Source organism: Rhamphochromis longiceps, linkage group LG23 (assembly GCF_057381845.1).
Source record: "Rhamphochromis longiceps isolate RC_006_pf linkage group LG23, R_longiceps_female_GT1.1, whole genome shotgun sequence".
NCBI classification, from domain to species: Eukaryota; Metazoa; Chordata; class Actinopteri; order Cichliformes; family Cichlidae; genus Rhamphochromis; species Rhamphochromis longiceps.
In genome coordinates this window covers 17,262,940-17,282,540 of record NC_140578.1, presented here as the reverse complement: position 1 = coordinate 17,282,540, position 19,601 = coordinate 17,262,940, and the positions used below count along the sequence as shown (strand labels likewise).

The window sequence follows — 19,601 nt, the reverse complement described above, 5'->3', positions numbered from 1 at the left end:
GTTGAATTTCCTGAGCACTGGATTTCAAAGTTACTATGAAATCGCCATCATTCTATGACTTTATAATATTTCTCACCAGGGTAAAGTGAAAGTGATTACCAAAAAATCTTGGTGGTCATTTTTTTCACTATTCCTTTATGAGTATAAACAAAACAAACTATAAGGGCTTTTGGTGATGTAATTCCACCTCTGCTTATTGTCATTAAAGGAATGACAGACACTCTCTCTAATTTTCTGTACAGTCATTTTCAAGAGAGCTTGTTGGCTTTTCACCTTTGATATTGTGCAGGCAGCAGGAGGAGGAGAAGCCTCAAATGGCAGAATGTAATTGATCAAAGATGGAATCAATTTTCCTTGGTGTGTGTTAGATCAGTAGAGACAGATCATGAGAATGTACTGTACCAATGTTATAAGATGATACTGTTTGACATGAATTGGGTTTCAGAGCATGCAGAAACAGAGGAAGAGCCAAACAGTTTCAGGCAACACTTTCAAACCTTATCTGAACTGGTGATGTCATTATGAGCACATATAGGAGGTGACTAATGTTATGTTAGTCACGTTGCATATTAGCTTGCAGGAGAACCCAGGGATAGTTGTAACGTGGGTCAGTTGTAGCACTTCCAATTTCTCCAATCAGAGCTAAGTGTCAAATGATGTGATTCATCCTGTACATGCCCAATTCATTTCTTCTATCACATGTGAAACATTAGCACATTTTGGCAAACACAGACAATTTAAGAAGAAAAAAATTAATTTGTATGCAAAAAAGTATGTTTTTTTATTTCAACTTTATGTTACTTTGTAATAGCATTATCTGCTTTGCAGTTAAACTCATCAAACTTAAATTATGTTATTTGTATGTCTATGGGGATATATTCTGTGTAGGTCTTTAGTGCTAATGTTTTAGCCGTTGGCTGTAATGTTAGCTAGTTCATGGCTATAGGAGTCTGGGTCAGTTGTAACAGCAACAGTCTGGGTTAGTTGTAACAATAATGCAGATGTTACAACTTACCACACTATTACTTTAACTTATATTAAACAAGTTGGGACAATGACACCAGCAGAGAGAGGTTCACTGGTCACCTTTGTATATGCGGTTAATGCCATTGGCAACACAGTTCCTCCAATGTTTGTGTTCCCACGTTATGCAGACCACTTTGTCAGAGATGGGCCAGTAGGAAGTATTGGTAGTGGAAATAAATCAGGATGGATGCAAGAAACAGATTTCCTCATCTTTCTGAAGCACTTTGCAAACCACACCAAGGTAAGCCATGAAAAAAGTAATTCTTCTCATGGATGTTCAAAAGCTAGATTTCTGCATTCTGTCACACACACATAGCTACATAAATAGTTCTAAGTGCATTCAGGTGTTGAATAAAAACGATTACATGTTAAGATTTTGTCCGTTTTTTCACCCACGGATATGTTACAACTAATCCAGGCTATGGGGTCAATTGTAACGTTTCACTCTTTGTGTCTGAGACCACACAATGAGTAATTGTGCTGCAGAGAAAATAGCTGTACTATTTAATAGCAGATATATGTAAATACTTTGCATTACATTTTGAATCCACTACCTTAAAAGAGCTCCAAGCTACAGACAGAAATGTCAAACGTTATGTTACAACTATCCCCTGTTTCCCCTACACAATTCCCAGTTGTTTTAATTATGAGTTATCTTGCCAACAAAATGCCGACCTGTTATGGATCTGTGATTCCTCTTCTCGGTTGAAGTCTTTTCTACATAACTGAGAAAATGTAAATCTTATTGGATGACTGTTGTACACAGCTATCTGTCACATGTCAAATAAATAAATTAAAAACATTTATAAAATCGGAAAGGATTAAATAGAGTTAGGTGAAGTCATTTGGGTATACCTCCTGGTCTACCTCCAGGTGTTTTGGGCTTGATTGAACTTGAAGAGACTATGGAGCAGGCCCAGGACATGCTGAAGAGATTATGTCTTCTGAGTAGCTTCTTAATGCCTCGCTTTGCCCCCTTAAAAAAGCTAGGTGGTCTGTAGTGTGTGTATGAAAATCGCTATATATCATTTATGATATTGTATTGAGTTTATGGTGCTAGGTTAGATGCTTATCCTTACAGCTTGGAACTCAAATCATAATGTGGTCATATATGTCGTTTGGTATAAGATACAACAGGGCAGAATTAGCAGTATTGTTGCCTGGCCTTTTGCTTGCTGCATTGTATCTTTCTGGAGATTCATCTAACATTACACTACCAGTTTTCTGTATTTGACAGCGTTCACATCTTACATGTCTTCAGAGGTCCGCTACTGAAATCTCAACTGCAGCCTATTGATAGCAGCTCAGGATTTGTAATATTATTCAGAGGCCTCCTGCCTGAAACCCCTGTCACCCACCCAAGCTTCCAAACAGCGCCAACCTTTGTAGTGATGACGTTAGCACTGTATTCTCTCTGCTTCCTCTTCCTGTATATGATACAGGAGTGGAGGTGGGGAGGGGAGGCACACCTCCTCTTCCTGTATATGATACAGGAGTGGAGGTGGGGAGGGGAGGCACACCATATCCTTTGGAAAGTGTCTTTCTTTCTGTCTGCTGGACAGAGGCCAGCTGAACGGTCCTGCTCACAACAATAGAGCTGAACAATAGCACAGGAGAACTTTCACAGTTTGGCCTAATTTTTTTACAGAACAATTTTTAAGAGGATAAATGCTGAGCAGGTCAAATGAGCCAAGGTCAAGTGGTCTGGTCACAGTTTCAGTGTTGACTACAGGGCAAACTCGTTGATACAACTACTGTTTTCCTTTTAGTTTTTCATTTTGAAAACTTCAGTTGGCTGTCAAGATACTTGATAAATTTTGAAAGGTATTCCTGTAATCACAGTGTTCCTTGGAAACGCTCATCAGGACATGTGAATCATTTCATAGTTTCACTTTTAGTTTTTTGCAGTTTATCAGGAACGCTAACTGTTTTGCTTTCCTTGAAAGTTCTGAAATGATTTCACCAATAACTTAACTGGTAAACACGCCGAGTGAAAGCTTGTTTTTTATGCTAACAATAAAGTGCTAAAGAGAACAGAAAACAACATCTGTTCCTTTTCGATCTGGGACTGGTGGGAATGCCATGTTCATCAATTATTCAGATTGCTCTAGTGCCTGGTCTGAAACGTCAGTACTCAGTAATGTGTGGAAATGTCCGTCTTGTGCATCCTGGACTGTCACTTTAAGATAGTTTGCTTGCGTCATTTCAAGTCTATGGTGATTTTCTGGTTCCAGTAGGAGAAGGTCATTGTCAGTGAGCTAGCCAAGGCCTGCAGTGACATAATCCATGATGTCAGCGGTTAGAACAGTAGTTGACCAAAAATAGACTTTTTTTTTAATGGACCAGCAGAATAAAAGCTCTATTCTTTTTGTTGAAATAGTTTTGAAAAATGCAATTCCTACAGGCTGCTCTAACTGATATACATGCACCTCATGTAACCCTAGCTAACACTTTCAAACACGAGTGGAGAAAGATTCAGGCTGATGCGTGAACTGTCTGAATGGAAATACTGTATAAGGCTAGACTGTAACACCAGAAGTTTCTGAGAAAAGTCATTTTAAGAGTAACTTGTGTGAACTAGATGCTAAATAACACAGTAAGTAAGAAACTTGGTTACATTTTAGTAAAAAAATATTTCTCCTCCACAAACTGTCCAGTCACACAACACAAAAAGAACCAAGACAACTGATTTACAATACCCCAGAACTTTTTTGTCGCATGTCCTGTAATGAAGAGTCCTGTAGTCGTGTGGAAAGGACAAACATTTCTGAGAAGCTGAGGTCACTGACAGATATTGGCTGTTGCTGATGACTGTAGTTGTCTTGGTCGCAGCTGATTAGCACTCAGTGGTTTTTCTCATCTTCATGTGTGAAAAGAGAATTAAAGGAAAGGAATTAAACAGGTACAATTTAGTACGATAAAACCTCAAATACAAGTAATGTGTCACGCCAAATTGCAGTAATGCATCCTCCTCAGTCACCTTAAATATTATATTTTCATGTATTTTTATATGGAATGAAAAGTTTTAACAGTCAGAAAATATCAACATTTAACCTAAAAGAAAAAGTCTGATAAACTGCCAAAACTATTGTCTGCAAGGAATATTTATTATATATCACATACATTCTGTAACACACTTATTAGACTATTTGGACACACGCGCCACAGCCTTGACCCACTTTTTGGACACAACCCAACAGATGTGCATGTAAATATTCGCCATCTTACTATTTTATATCTTCTTAACATTTTTTAACTAAGAAATTAAAAGTATCCGAGAAGAGGTGGAGGGAAAACACTTATTGATGGATAACCAACATCATACAGTTTTTTCTCTTCTGAATAATGTAGTCGATGCAACTATATGCATCTTTGACTCTGAGTGTGACCAAAACCTGTCTAATTGTGCTGTTTTACATACATGATCAGTTCAAAGTCTAAAGCTTTGTCTATAGATAGGGCGTGGCAGCCATCTCACACGCATCCATAACTAGTGAAGAAACAATGTGGAGAAGCCTTATAAATCATTTGAGAGGAGGGGGCATAAAAGAAGCAGGACGGGGGGAAAGGAAAGCTGGGAGTAAACATGGAAGGATGCAGAGGAGAAGGGAAGTCCCCGCTGCCTGATGAGAGTATTGTTGAGGATATTTGTGTAAACTGTGGTAAGAACTGAGCAGCTAAGCCGGTCACAAGGCTGCCAGGAGAGGCTCAACCCCCCTCTTTGACGAAAACACGAACATCAGCACACACATACCCATACCTCTCTGCCGTTTCTTGCTACTCTTACACACAAAATGACAAGGACTGGGCCTGAAGTACTGAGGAAAACCAGACAGCCCTGAGGAGTGGACTGTAGTATCACCAGATCTTTGTATGTGTGTGTTGCTGTGGACATTGGACTGGATGTTGGTTTAGCGGTGTGGCTCAGCCCCTCCTGTACACTGTGTCACAGAAAGATCAGCAGCAACATGGGATCAGTAATATGTAAGTGACTGTCATATCGACTGTAGTGACTGTGTTATAGGTGTGTGTGCTATATAGCTTTGACTTAATCCGTACTCAGTAAAAAAGAGCTTTAAAGGGTCAAAGCCTATAATAATGCTGCTTCCTTAGTACCACCTTGTCAATGGTAGTGATGGGGATACACACGAGTCTGTAGTGGTTTGTCAGGAGTGGGAGTGAAATGGACCTGCAGCGTATTAATACAGTTTTGTGTGGTAAAGTGTTAGTCTATCCCATGTGTTTGATCTTGTGAAATATAAAATACAAGCAGGTAAGCTACATTATTGTACATGCTAACATTTTCATACATGGTGGCGGCACGAACACAGTTTAACAAAGTGCAGATTTCTCAGTTTTTGCTTATTGTGACATGATAATAATAACATATGATAAACTAATGTAAAACACTGATTGTGAGACTGCATAGAGATGGAAGAGGGCAAAATAACTTAAATGGGCACCTGAATAATAATAGCTTATGCAGTGGTGAGGAGTTATTGAAAGAGTCAATTTAACTATAACAGAAGGTGCAGAAGCTCTATTTGAAAAATTAGCTGAAAAATATGTTTTGATTTGATTTGATTTAATTTGATTGATTAGCATTCAAATATCGCAGTGAAGACAGAACAAGGATTATCTGAGGTCACTGGTGCTTCTGTGATTCTCGCTCAATCAACAGTCCTGTTATAAGCTTAAGAATTTGCTAGCAGAAGATTCCTCCTGAAGTCCAGTACCTAAAGCATCCACAAAGAAGGGCTAGATCAACTATTAAGGATGAAAAGGGAAGCATGCATGGATATCACAGGCAGATACCCACAGAACGAACATAAAGTGTGCATCTTGGGCAGTAAAGGAGAGAATAAAGGGAACAGCAAGCCTCTCCAGGGGAATTAAAGGAGCTGGCTGACATCAAGAGAACCAACATCAATTTTTCAAAAAGGCCAACAGAGATACTCGACTCATAACTGCGCATGAAAAAGGTATTAAGGTTAAGGTCCTGTAGAACTTCAGTTTTTAGACTGAAAAGAAAGCGTTCCAGATACAGCTGACTGACAAAGGACAGCAGAGACCAGTTATGACAGTCAGAGGAAAGGGTAACCTTAGTGAAAGCTAAAATCCTCACAGGCAGGTGTGACAGGCTCTGTCATCTGTAATTTAAATTTGACCATTGGACCTTAAAATACAAGATGAAATTCAAATTATTTGAGATGCAAATTTGTCATGTAATCTAAATACGCATCAAAAGCATTGCGGTTTTGCAAAAGAATTTGTCCTCAAAAACACACTACAAAAAAAAGAAATGCAGTTCACATCCAGCAATGATGTGCTGGTCCTGGTGTTTCTACACAAGAAAAGGAAGAAACAGGGATTCTGGGTTCATCCAGTTCTCAACAGAAGGCAACAGCAGGGAGAATCTAATGGTTTAATCCAAGAGTTGAAGTTGAATCACAGCTGCTTTCATGCATTTGCAGGATGTTAGTCAGGCAGTTTGATTGCTTGTTGGCAGAGTTGGGATCACATCTGAGGAGACAGAGAAATTATTTTAGAGATAGATCGGGAGCAGCGTCGAGCTGTATGTGTGAGATAAAACAATCTTATTTTACAATTTGCATATTTGATTGCATCACCACTAGATGATGCTCCAGCTGGTTAAATCTGTTTATTTGCATGTGAAAAATCTGAAAAACTGAGCTGAGAAATGATTTCATTTCAATCATTTCATTTGGTAATGAAGTGAGATAAGGTATTTTGAATGTCTCTCATTATTATGAATTCTCAAACAAAACAAACAAACAAAAATGCCAACATTTAAAAAAGGTCTGTTTTTCTTTGATTCTGTACTCACAAACTAATTTCAGGTAATTCACTTGCCAGAAATAAAGCACCATACAGCAAACCTTTAAATGAGATGCTTATGGGATTTTAGCCACCTCCAAAAAAACTTCTTTTATTTTATTTAGTGCCTTGAAAAGTTACATGAGCTGATTTTTATCTGGGTAAAAACTATAAAAGATTAAGTACAGTGTGTACCTGAATAGAGTTCACTGCTGTAATCCACTTCTACGATAGCTTAAAATAAGACTTCAGCAGGTAGAGCTTTTTTCACCATATAAATAAGCTGTTTTCTCACATGCATTTCAGTTTAGAACTATTTTAGACATTTCAAGGCAGTGATCTAAGTGTCAGAATAAGTCCTATCAGGCATTACATGGTTTTTACTAAAAGTCTGTATAATGTCAGACGGAGCCTACGCAAGAATAGATCAGGTCATTCTGAGCTAGAGAATGTCTACACTCTTCCTGGTGCCTTCCCTTGCCTATACCAAGCAGCATATTTCCAGTAGTGAATACATGTGCAGATAATCCCCAGCTGTGTGTTGCATGTAAAAAAAGACTATTCTTGACAATGTCTCAAAATGATTCTCTTGACTTTATCATAGGTTGGTGATTGTGTTTAAAAGGTTTGCAGTATTGTCACATTACAGCAAGAGCACAGGTGTGACCGAAAATATTACACCTACATGTCATGTGGGTAAGCAGCCAGGATGCTGATGTTTTGCATACTGGCTCACTGGAAACAATACTGTATTTCTCCACAGTATCCTTTTTTATTTGTATTTTTGTTGTTAATTATTTCACAAAATTACACAAAATCTCTCAAAATTAGGAGAGAAGTGTACAGGGTAGAAAAGAACCTCTAATAGAGTCTACATAGAGTGTAAACTCCCTCCTTCACAGCAGGTCTGTGATTGTAACAGGTGTGGGTGTATGCAAATGACCTGTAATAGGCTTTACCCTGTAGCAGAGATTATGACAGAGAGCCAGAAACAGACATAGACAGAAGTAGAGAGGTTACAGGTATCTTGTGGGCTGTACAGGGACATGCAACAAACAGGTCCAGCAGCACAGCGGCATAGAAAACAAAAAGTGTGCATTTGTGTGTGTAACAGACAGGAGAAGCATTAGACAAACATGGATCACCCCCCGCTTCTCTGACAGAGTCAGTGGGGAGGCAGGACAGGTAGATACCATAGAAAAGAATATGCATGCAGTACAACCATGTAAGATTCAGTTTATTCTGACTACAAACAGAATCTTGAGGAAGGCTGTTACATCAGACCTTTGGATCTTGCTTTACAAGTTGTGGTAAATATGGACGTTTATGGATCTTATTCCACTGTACGGATCTCCATTGCTGAGATGGAATCTTACTGCAGCTTCCTGGAGGTGTGTCAGGAGACTGAATCAGCCATACTAGGAAGTATGTAAATCCTCTATGCACCATTACATTCTTCTCTCAACCCTTTTAAAATGTTACCTTTACACTGCTATACAATTTTGGTTCAATACAGCTTTGGAAGTGATTAGAAATTTGGGCACTATAGCACTAATAATTTGGCTTGAAAGAAGCAAAATTACTTTGACAAACAACAATGTAAAATATGTTTTAACTGCAGCTTATAAAGTATGACTCTGTGTGTATGAGACAGCTGCGCAGAAGCAGCAGAAAACACAGAAATTCAGTTGCTGTTTGGTCCTAGTCAATAAAATCTTAATGTCTTTATTAATAACAAAAAATAATTTTACACTGTTATTGTTGCTGACTCATGTTGTAGTTGCTCATATCAATCCTGCTGTTATAGCCTGTTTATTCAATTCTAGATGATGATGAAACCTGTAAACAGATGTAAGCAACAAAATCTTCAGATCACATTGAAAGAAGTTGGAAATGAAGCTTGTTTGTTGCCGTCAGCGGTTTTAGGAACCTTCCTATAGAACAGCTAATGTTAGCATACTAGCATGTTGGTAATTAATTTCATTTATAATCTTTAGTAAGTTTGTACAAAAAAAGAGAACTGTTCTGAAAATATGGCTGTTTGGAGTGCGTAAGCTTTGCTGCAATTTCTTAATAAACTTTGTACAAATTAAAGTTCTACTAGAAGAATCGATACTTTGCTGAAGTTATTTGATCATGCTGCAGGTTATGCTCCTAAAAATGGTTCTATGTGAATTGTTGGGTTTCATATTTTCACCAGACTGTGTAGAATCCTCTATGTCTCTAATGAATGGGGCGTTCTAACCTATTCAAACATGACAGTGTGCAGTAGTGTTCACAGTTTTAACACACAAAAAGATGTATCTAAAGAAAATTTTACTTTTCTGATGAAACAATTTGACATTGATTAAAGCAGCACCAAATGAACTTCGATTGAGGATTTTTAATTCAAATTATCATGCAAAATATATAAAAAGTGATGATTAATACAAGACACAAACAAAAAGTGAACAGAGGTGTTAAAATCCAACAAAGAGTGAGAACAACAAGTAAAACTTAAACTTTAATATGTAAATGACCATTATTGTCGTAATCCTAATAGCAATGAAAATGTACAAGTGTACAAGATAAATCCAGTACATCATTTTCAGCTAATAGGAGTTCCCTAATTGAAAAATGAATGCACACACCAAGAAAAAAGCTTTATAGTTTCGTTTAGATGAACTGTTCTGGCTGAAGAGTTCATCGTTCTGTTGTTAGAATATGTGCAGGTTCTTTTTTCTCTGTCTAATATCCTTGATTATATGGCACAGAAAGAAAGAAATGAGCTCCAGTATCTATTGTTTTTTTGTTGCCATTAGTCTTCCTATGCAGATTTTTTTGGACCTTATCACAGAGATATTAAGAAACAGTTTCTGCCTTTCCAGTTTATTAGGTTTTTTTTCTTTGCTTGCTGCCAAGGCAACCAATATGGGATCTTTACATTTTGAAGCTGGTCATTAAAATTGATTTTTGAATGATAGGAAGCATGTTTGTTCATGCAGAACTCTTTAACATTGGCTTTAACGTCCTACTTGTTGGTTGAAACCTGTGATTTACAGTAGCAACAGAGATGTTTCTGTGCTCCCATTACTCAACATGTGTGCTGACTGATGGACAAACATCAGAGTGCTTTGTTTTGTCAGTCGCTGTCAAGTCCAAGATCAAGACCAAGCATGCTCATATTTATGGCAACAACAACAAAGACGGCTACATACCAAATGCATATAGAAATGCAGACGTTGCAAGATGCCCCAGTGTTCATGGTTAAAAACAGGATCAGGCTTGTGACTCATTATTAGCAGTCCACATTTTATGAGGTGATAATGATATTCATTGGGATAATGTATGTGTGTGTCAGGGAATACGAAACAGAGAAGTGTTATCAGTGGATCTGTCACTGGACATCCTCTGATTGTTTTCTTGTGCTGACGCCTTCTTCCTGAGAACCAATAGGAAGCCCCCCCTTCACCTAGACCTTGAGGAACAACAACCCAAAAATAACACAGGCTCTGCATCATAATTGTGTATTTGTGTTTGTATATGAAAAAATCTGTTTTGTGTGCTCCCTGTATCTGAGATTGACAGAGATCAAAGAGAGATAGGAATCTGTCTTAAGAGAGTGTTTGATAAACTTCTGCATGTTTTCACATGTGATATAAAACCTTTTATTAATGGAAACAAATTCTTACATATCATATGTTTTTCATCAAAGACGTGCAGGTATATTAAAATTGGTTTGTTGCATATTCACTGTTTGGCAAACATTTTAAATTGGAAACCAATATAAAGTCTGTAATGAGCAGATCTTCACAAATTAATGCGGTTACAGCATGAACTTAAAGAAGCAGGGGCAGCCCACTACTTCCACTTAAAAACGGTAGCTGCGAGTATAATGTGGGTCTACTCCAAACACACTGAACTCATTCATGAGACCGCTGTTATCCTGCTTCATGCTGTTAATAGAGACTCTAGTCTATGTAACATTCCGAGTTCACATCACTGCTAAGAATTACACAATTTAACATCATGCAATTACCAGATAAAATCCAGGTTTCATCTTCACCTCTCTGTCTTTCCATTGTCTCGATCACCATGTGCGCATCATTTTTCTCCGCTTGTCCCTGCACAGATACTTTTTTTGGTCATTTTGCCTAGAAAACATTTAAACATCGCATCAGTAAATGAAAATTAAAGTCCTGGGGCACATAATAACAGTACAGTAAATATTCTGCTTGGCTGAAAGGAAATGTTTCACTTTGCTTATGTTTATTCTGATATATTCATTGTTGCAAAGCAAGTTTTTATGCAATCTCTTCCCCTTTTTGAGCAAATTAACTGAACTTTAATCATATACTATATATAAAAGATGACTATAACAATTCAGTCACTGATAGGTTTGTGGAGTGTCAATTTTTCAACTTTGATACTTTCATGTGTACAGTATATATTTAAATGCGTGCAACATAAGGGATTGAAATATTGTGATCTTTGGGGACTGACTCACATTTGGAATAAACTCCAAGTGCCCATTTCCCATTTCTCCAAGTTGCAGTGTTTGGCACTTCATTACTTACAGTGTTGGGAAGGTTACTTTTAAAATGTAATCCACTACAGATTACAGAATACATGCCCCAAAATGTATTTTGTAACGTATTCTGTTACGTTACTTGATGAGAGTAACGTATTCTGAATACTTTGGATTACTTAATATTCTATCCTGCTTTTTACAACTACATGAATGTACTATTGCTGTGTTATTATTATTCAGTAATAATAATTATTATTACTGAAGGTTACTTGCCATACCAATACCAACTAGATTTTTAATTCTTAATATAAAATGAATAACAGTAGGGTGGACATTAGGTAAGGCTGCACTTTTTGCAGCGATCTTGTATAGGAAACTAAATAAACACCTCCGAACCATAGTAAAGGGACCTCTGGCTAATACGTCGGGTTCATGTCGGGCTTGTAGCCGAAAAATAGCTTTACTTTGTTGTCTGGGTCGACTATGCCAGCGAGAGACAGAGAGAGGCGTTGAAAGGCTGCTCCAACGGGACTTATTGTTTCGGAGGTAAAGACAAACACAGTGTACAGTCGACTCTTAATAGTTTACTTACAACTGGGCTCGTCAGGCACTCTTTTTGGCTGCAGTGGTTATATTATATTGACCATCTTCCATCTCCCGTTTCTTCTCGGTGACATTTCGTACTTTTCGACTCTTTTTCTCCCTCCTTCGCTCACAGACACATAACGGGTATGGCAGTCCATTCTCCCTGCCCATGAGGCTACATTCTTTAGGGCTATGCCTGTAACAACCTGCCTATTGCCTTCATATTAAATCATTTTGTGAATATTTTTTAAAAATGTTTCTTCACGTCATTATGCGGGCCGCAAGTAGAGGTGACATGGGCCGCGAGATTGAGACACAGGCATTAGACCCTCTTAATGCGTGTCTTGTTTAGGTTTCCACCGGTGGGGAAACCAAAAATAGAGAGGGCATAGCCTAACATATGAAACAGGAAAATACGGCCATGTAATCCATTCATTTCAACAAAGTAACTGTATTCTGAATACCACCCTTTTAAACGGTAACTGTAACGCAACACAGTTACTCACATTTTGTATTTTAAATACGTAACGGCGGTACATGTATTCCGTTACTCCCCAACACTGATTACTTATTTCCTTTCTAAGCTGCTTCATTTGAACACTTTCCTTTTTTCCCCTTCTTTTTTTTCAGAATCAACATAAAGCCGAGGCTAGCATGTATCACAATCTGAATGAATCTGAATCTGACTGTGCTGCTTTTTCACTTCCTTGCTCAGACTTCTTGTTTTTGAGAACCTTTGTACAATGTGGAAGAATCATGAACGCACACACACAAATGACATGCCTGGGAATGCAGTAATGTTTATCCACTTGTAGGAAGTAGGTCACAAAATACATGTAACAACTGAACAGGCATTGTGCTGAAAACAATGTGTACAAGTTCACATGTGCACTTGTTTATGTGTGCACGTGCAGTTTTTATGTTCCTGCTGTATGTGGATGTCAGTATGTCACTTCCGTGTTTTCTCTTTGTGTCTGCCGCATCGATCTCTGTGTACATGCATGTATCGATCCGTCCATTGCCTTCTACCTAATCTGCTTATCCAGTGCATTGTTTCAGGATTGATACCAAGATTGAGATTACTTCATTACAGATTGTTAAGTTAAAATGCACATTAGAATAAACTAAAACACATCATCTCGTCCACATCTGCCCCTGATCACCAAACCTGCAGTCTTTCATCAAGTGTCCTCTCTGCTCCACCTCAGTCCACATTCCTTCGCCTCACATTTACAGAGATTAGTTCTCCACACTCTGGACTCTCTAGTAAGTTCCCCGCTGCTTAGAACAGCCAGCAACCCTCGAGGTTCTCCACACATTTGGGCAGACACTCCCAGCTCTGCCCCGCTGTGCTCCAGCTCAAAATCACAACCTCATTCCATCAGTAGTTATTCATTTTTCATCTAATACAGTCCCATAAGTGTTTATTTAACAAACAAATCTAGTTAGCTCTGGCTTGTGTAATAGCAGTATTTCATTCATTTTCATAAATTGAATTAAAAATGTAGCTCTCAAAATGGTTATAGAAACATCAAAAAAAAAATTTCAGCCATATGTTTAGAAGTTTGATTGTAACAGCTACCAACTCAACACAAGTAAAACTTATTGCTTTACTCATGTAAAACTATATCTAGAGTTTAACAGTGAACACTACAGTTAATTGAACACCTAATTTCTCTGTGAATAGATATGGCAAACCAGACATTCATGTTTCTAGGAAGGCAACAAAAACAACTGTCCGAAATGCTGAGTGTATAAATACAACCAATACTGCGCTGAAAGATCAGGGTCAAAAAATCTTTTTAGCATCAGATTACTCTTGAGTGGAATCAAGCAAAAGAGGTATTGCAGTAATAATGTTTGCTTCCACATGTTGTCCACATTTGGCAGCCCAACATAACTCAGGACTCATAAAAGAGACACAGACATAACAGCACCAAGATTCTGTGGCAGGAACATGGAGCCTGCAAAAATGAAGCACACATGATCAGGGCAACATGCATACACACACTCTGTCTCTCTGACACACACACACACACACACACACACACACACACACACACACACACACACACACACACACACACACACACACACACACACACACACAGCTGCAGCTCCACTCTATATTTTCCTCTGTGTTCCTCCTTCTGTCTCTTTCCTCTGACGTACGCTCCCACCCAGTCCTCTCTCTGTGGCTTCTTATAGGCTGCTCACTGCTCATAGCTGAGCTGTTTTACTACAGCTGGAGCTGGAAAAACTGACCACAGGCAAACCTAACAACAGTAACACACAAACAGTTCCGGGACTGCTCCGGCTCTGTGTGTGAGTGCGTGTGACTGAAATGCAAGAAAAGAGAGAGAGACGGAGATTTGTTTGTCTGGATGTCTGGAACAGCCTGAGATGATGAGGAGGAGGATAATGAAGAAGAAGCAGCCGCTGTTGACAGACCGGGGTTTTGTTACTGGATGTCTGACTGGGTTTGGATACTATGAGTTTATTGTCATTTGATGGGATTGCTGGTCTTTCTTGGAGGATTTACTTTTTCTCCTGCGTGTGTGCTCCTGCCAGGAAGGTCTTGAGATGAAAAGCATCAAAAACATAATAGGTAATTTTCACACACACTGGACGCCTTACAGGATTAGTATTTGTCTGCACTTTGCCACTTTACTCCTCTCAGAATCAGCCATTGGATTCTCTTCTTCAGTATTCAAAACTTTTGGTGATAGGTTTGTAGCTTGAACCTATTCGCTGGAATGCTCAAGACAATTTAATTACACAGCAAAAGCAAGACACAAGTAGGCAAAGTTCTTTGTGTTACTCATGCATGAGGGAGGCCTGCCTGGAGCCAAGTGTCGTTCCACCCACTTGACCTCCGTCAGACTCTCAGCCAGGTTCCCCATAGCACTCCTTTTATTGTGGTTACATGAATATGCATAGGTTCATTAACATATGACGTTTCATATAGGTATACATGTGGACAAAGAATACCTTGTCTGTGTGTGTCGTGTAAGTGTGTGTGTGTGTGTGGGGGGGGGGGGGGGGGTGACCCTGTGAAGACTCCCCAATGCTGGTGCCAGGAGTCTAGCGGTACATATGAACAAAAGGCTCTTATACTTAACCAGATACAGAGTAGGTGTCCTCCTATACCATAAATCAGTAAGAGCAGATATAACCTCTCTCCTGACCTTAAGATGTGTGTGCATGCCAGAGTGCTCTGGGAGGCACACAGAGTCTCCACAGACTGCTAAGGATCAAACCTCTACCAACATGACATTGATGATAAAACTCTAAGCATATATGAGTAAATATTTCTAAGCATAAATGACAATCAACAATATAAACCTAACATTTGGAGAATAGACCCTGTAGCTTTTCAGAAAAAACATTCTTTTCTGTAAATCATAGGTTCAGTGATGCCAAAAAAAGTGCTAATGCTTAAGGCATTTTATTTTAAGGTTAGAGGAGCTACAAAGTGGTTTTACCTGGAACACTGACAGCTGCAATTCCAGGGCTCCATGGTGCTGTAAGCTCACAGGAAAATCAAAGAGAGTGGAGGAACATAACAGAAAAAAAATTCCTGGTGAGTTCTAAGAAATACCAAAAACAAGCTGCACACACACTAGATTATTTTATAAACTGACTGTGGCGAGGCTGGCACTACACACTGCAACTTAAGAAAGCACATGCAGGAAGGCTAAACACAAGCGAAACACAAGACTTAATCAATTTGAAAGAATAAAGAGAAATATACAACTAAATCCACATTAATGCCTTTAAAACACCACTTCTCCTTACTACTTTGGCATGCAGCTTATTCCAAGATAATTTTAATGCTTTTATGCATCTCCTCTCTCTTAATGTTGACTCTGGACAATCAATGATCTTGAGGACAGGACTCGATGGAGGTCGGAGCAGAACTGCTTTTTTTATTGAAGAAGATAGTTTTTGTGACTCTGACAGTTTGGTGTTACTTTTCAGACACCTTCCTGGTAAATGCACAATGGAAAAGAATCTAAAGTTCCTAAAACAACAGTATTCTACAGTAATGTAGACATTATTAAAAAACAAAGCCTGAAGAATTAGAATCTCCTCAGTCCGATTCTTTTGAACTAATAATTATTAAAAGGTGGTGTAGTTATTCTAAAGACATTTTGGAAAGTTAGTATATTCAGTTTGTCCATTACAACATACATTTATGAAACAGGTGCTAAAAGGTGGGTTTGATTCCCAAGTCTCAGGCCAGTATCAAAATATTAATGACTATATTTGGCTATCCATAGGTACTCTAGTCCTTTGTTTCTGAAAGATAGGAGCAGAGTCACTAAACAGCTGTGCTAAGCTGTACTGATCTTTAAGATCTGTAATGGATATATAAAGAAGAAATGTGAATATCCTCATAGATTCCTCCTCGGAATCTAGCAAAGAGGTGGTTCATTATTATTAGGCAGCCCAACGCATTAATCATAAAAAAAGGCGAACATAACAGCACACAACATGGAGTGTGCAAAACGAAACACACATGACTGTGGTGACAATGTGTGAGAGCATGCTGTTTAATCCCTTTCAGAGCAGATGGATTAGGGTCACAGCCTAGGTGTGTATATTCTAGCAGTGTGTGATAGTGTTGGCTCCATATTTTTGTGGCTGTGTGAGAAATTACTGGCCACCTTTTGGGTACACTGAAACTCCTTCACTCAGTGCTGTGATCACTTTCATGTCTTTTTGGTATTTTAACAAGAATTGTTAACATTTAACATAGTTTAGATATGTTAGTGGACAGAAGCCATTTTGTCTGTAATCAAGGCTTTAATGACATGAATTACACTGGACAAGTCCTTTCCAGACAAAGTCAAGCTTGTCTTTTCCTGCTTTGGTAAGACCTCTGGGTCTGTGTGACCATAGCTGACCAAACAAAAGTGCATAGTCAGGGGATCTTACAAAAAAATACTGCTTGGAATGGGGAAATATTTCTAAAACATTTTAGCTAGCAGTGGGATTTACTAGTGACATGTGCAGTGCTCATGATTACCTGGAACTGGATGAGGGGTTAGGAAAATAAATGGATGTTTTATCCATAGACTGTATATGAAAAGTGGAGATAGCTTAAAAAACAGTGAGCTCAGTACAGAAGTGCTTTGGAGCTGCGTTCTTCTACAGGCCAGCAGGGGGCGACTCAGTTTGTTTGCAAAAGAAAGTCTACGGAAAAAACAGGTCCTGTGATCTGTTATATCTTCACTCCGGGTTACTAGTATAACAATGATACTCGGACCACGACGTAACTTGAGGTATTTATTATAACGGCATAACTTAACATGGAGCTAGCCCGAGCGACAGCCTAAAGCTGGTTTCCCATAATGCCTCTGGGCATGACCGCTACGGGTCCTGTTATAACCCAAAATACACAACATCTCCTCCCCTCTTACAAAGGATGTACTACGAAATAAACAGGTGATCTACTCACAAACTTCAGTCTTCACTGGCACATGACAGTAATAGCCTCACAAACATTTCACCTCTTATTAACTGTAAGGTTACAACACCAACTCTTTTAATTGCTATCTTGGGGAGTGAGGGTGGACTACCTCAACCTCCCCCATGACCCATGGGGATTATTCTGCCTCGTTCATTTGGGTCAGGTGCCATCTAATAACTCAGACGAACAGGAGGCCGCCGCTCTCTGTTGGGGTATCGGCGGTCTGTGGTAACGTCAGTCTGTGTGCTCTCTTGTGGAGCCTTTGTTCCTGACACCGAAGATGCCTCAGTCTCTCTTACAGTCTCGTTTACAGGTGGAACTACTGTTCCTGATGTGGTGGAGTTCTCTACTTGTGTGTGTGAAAGGGCTGACGAGTCGATGAATGCATTTCCAAGATCTCCGCAAGTCCCTGCTGCAGACACTGGTGCGGACCAGAGTAGCTGATCCACGTGTCTTCTCCACACTCCATCGGCCACCTGAACTGTATATGAAACTGGACCAGTTTGAGCAATGACAGTTGCAGGAACCTACTTGTGTACTCCTCGGTAGTTCCTGGCCTGCACTGACTCGCCGGTGCTGAAGACTCTGTCCTTGACCTTTTGACCCCTGTACCTGATTTGTTTCTCTTGTTGTTTTTGTACAGTGTCCTTCACAGTTGAGGGTTTCAAAAGATCAAAGGTAGTGCGCAGATCTCTTTTGAACATTGCGTTGGCAGGAGATGTCCTTGTGGTAGCATGTGGACTATTCCGGTAGTTAAGCAGAAACTTGTGCAGTCTCTGATGCAGTGCTCCTTGGCCTTGTGATGTTTTCAGTGCATGTTTCATTGTCTGAACAAACCTTTCTGCAAGACCATTCGTTGCAGGATGGTATGGAGCTGACATAATGTGCTGCACTCCATTAGCCTGTAGGAAAGCCTCCATTTCCTGTGAAACCAGTTGAGGTCCATTGTCAGAGACTATCTGAGTAGGAGATCCAAACCTACTAAACATTTCTCCTAGAGCTTCTATGGTCTTTTCAGTGGTGGCTGATTTCATTATGGTCACTTCAGGCCATTTACTGTGTGCATCAACAGCTACAAGAAACATTTTGTCCTCGTATGGACCTGCAAAGTCAATGTGTACCCAATGCCATGGCTCCTGTGGGAACTCCCAGGGATGAAGAGGAGCAAGTGGTGGGTTGTTCCGGACCATCTGACACGAAGAGCAGTTCTTAGCAATCTCCTCAATCTGGCCACCAAAAATAGCTTCTCGCTATTTCCTTCATTCTCACTATTCCACTATGTCCTGCATGCAGTTGCTTCAACAGTTTTGGTCGCAGTGACATGGGAATGATGACTCTCCTCCCCCACAGCAAACATCCCGCCTGAACAGGAAGCTCCGCCCGCTTTCCCAGGAAAGCCTTCAGGTCTACACCCTTACTTGCAGGCAGACCCTTAATGATCCAGTCCAGCACTGCTGCCAACACAGGGTCATTTCTGGACGCCTTTTTCACCTGCACAGCCGAAACAGGTGCTGTCCCTACCTCCCTGAAGTAGAGGATCTCAACTGTGTCAGAGACGGGTTTTTTAACAGGAAGGGGTAACCTGGACAACCCGTCTGCATTGCAATGAGACTCCGATTTGCGATACTTGATGTCATAAGAATGTCCTGACAATATCAACGCCCACCTCTGGAGACGTGAAGCAGCAAGAGATGGAATCCCTGTATAGGGTCCCAGGATGGTTGTGAGAGGCCTATGGTCAGTAAACAGTGTAAACTTCCTACCGTACAGGTACTGGTGGAATATCCGAACACCGAATACAATGCTCAGCGCCTCTCGTTCCAGCTGAGCATAGTTGGACTCTGCTGTGTTTAATGTCCTTGATGCGAATGCAATTGGCCTTTCTTCGCCATTTGGGAGAATGTGGGAAATCACTGCCCCCACCCCATAGGGAGAAGCATCACAAGCAAGCTGAATTGGGAACTTGGGATTGAAGTGGGTTAGCACCTCAGATGCAGTCAGTGAATCCTTTGCCTTTTGAAAGGCCTCTTGGCAGCTTGCTGTCCACTCCCATGTTTCTTCCTTGCGTAGCAGGTTGTGCAGTGGTTTCAGGAGTGATGCCAAGTTGGGTATGAACCGTCCGTAGTAGTTCAACAGCCCTAAGAAAGACTTTAACTGACTGACATG

General features: G+C 39.8%; 1 protein-coding gene across 8 annotated transcripts in view; it reads left to right on the top strand.

Annotated features, from left to right (window-relative positions):
* Positions 1-19,601, top strand: part of mcf2l2 (MCF.2 cell line derived transforming sequence-like 2) — a 113,304-nt gene that overhangs the window by 3,450 nt on the left and 90,253 nt on the right. Inside the window, exon 1 of one of the 8 annotated variants that reach the window (XM_085399092.1) lies at positions 4,605-5,010. The exons of 5 other annotated variants lie outside the window; for them this stretch is intronic. In XM_085399092.1, coding sequence (XP_085255218.1) covers positions 4,995-5,010 — 16 coding nt within the window. In that variant the 5' untranslated portion in view covers positions 4,605-4,994. Of the gene's footprint in view, positions 1-4,604; positions 5,011-8,106; positions 8,290-14,139; positions 14,568-19,601 lie in introns of those variants that run through there. 2 more of the 8 variants (XM_085399096.1, XM_085399091.1) reach the window with 2 other exon arrangements.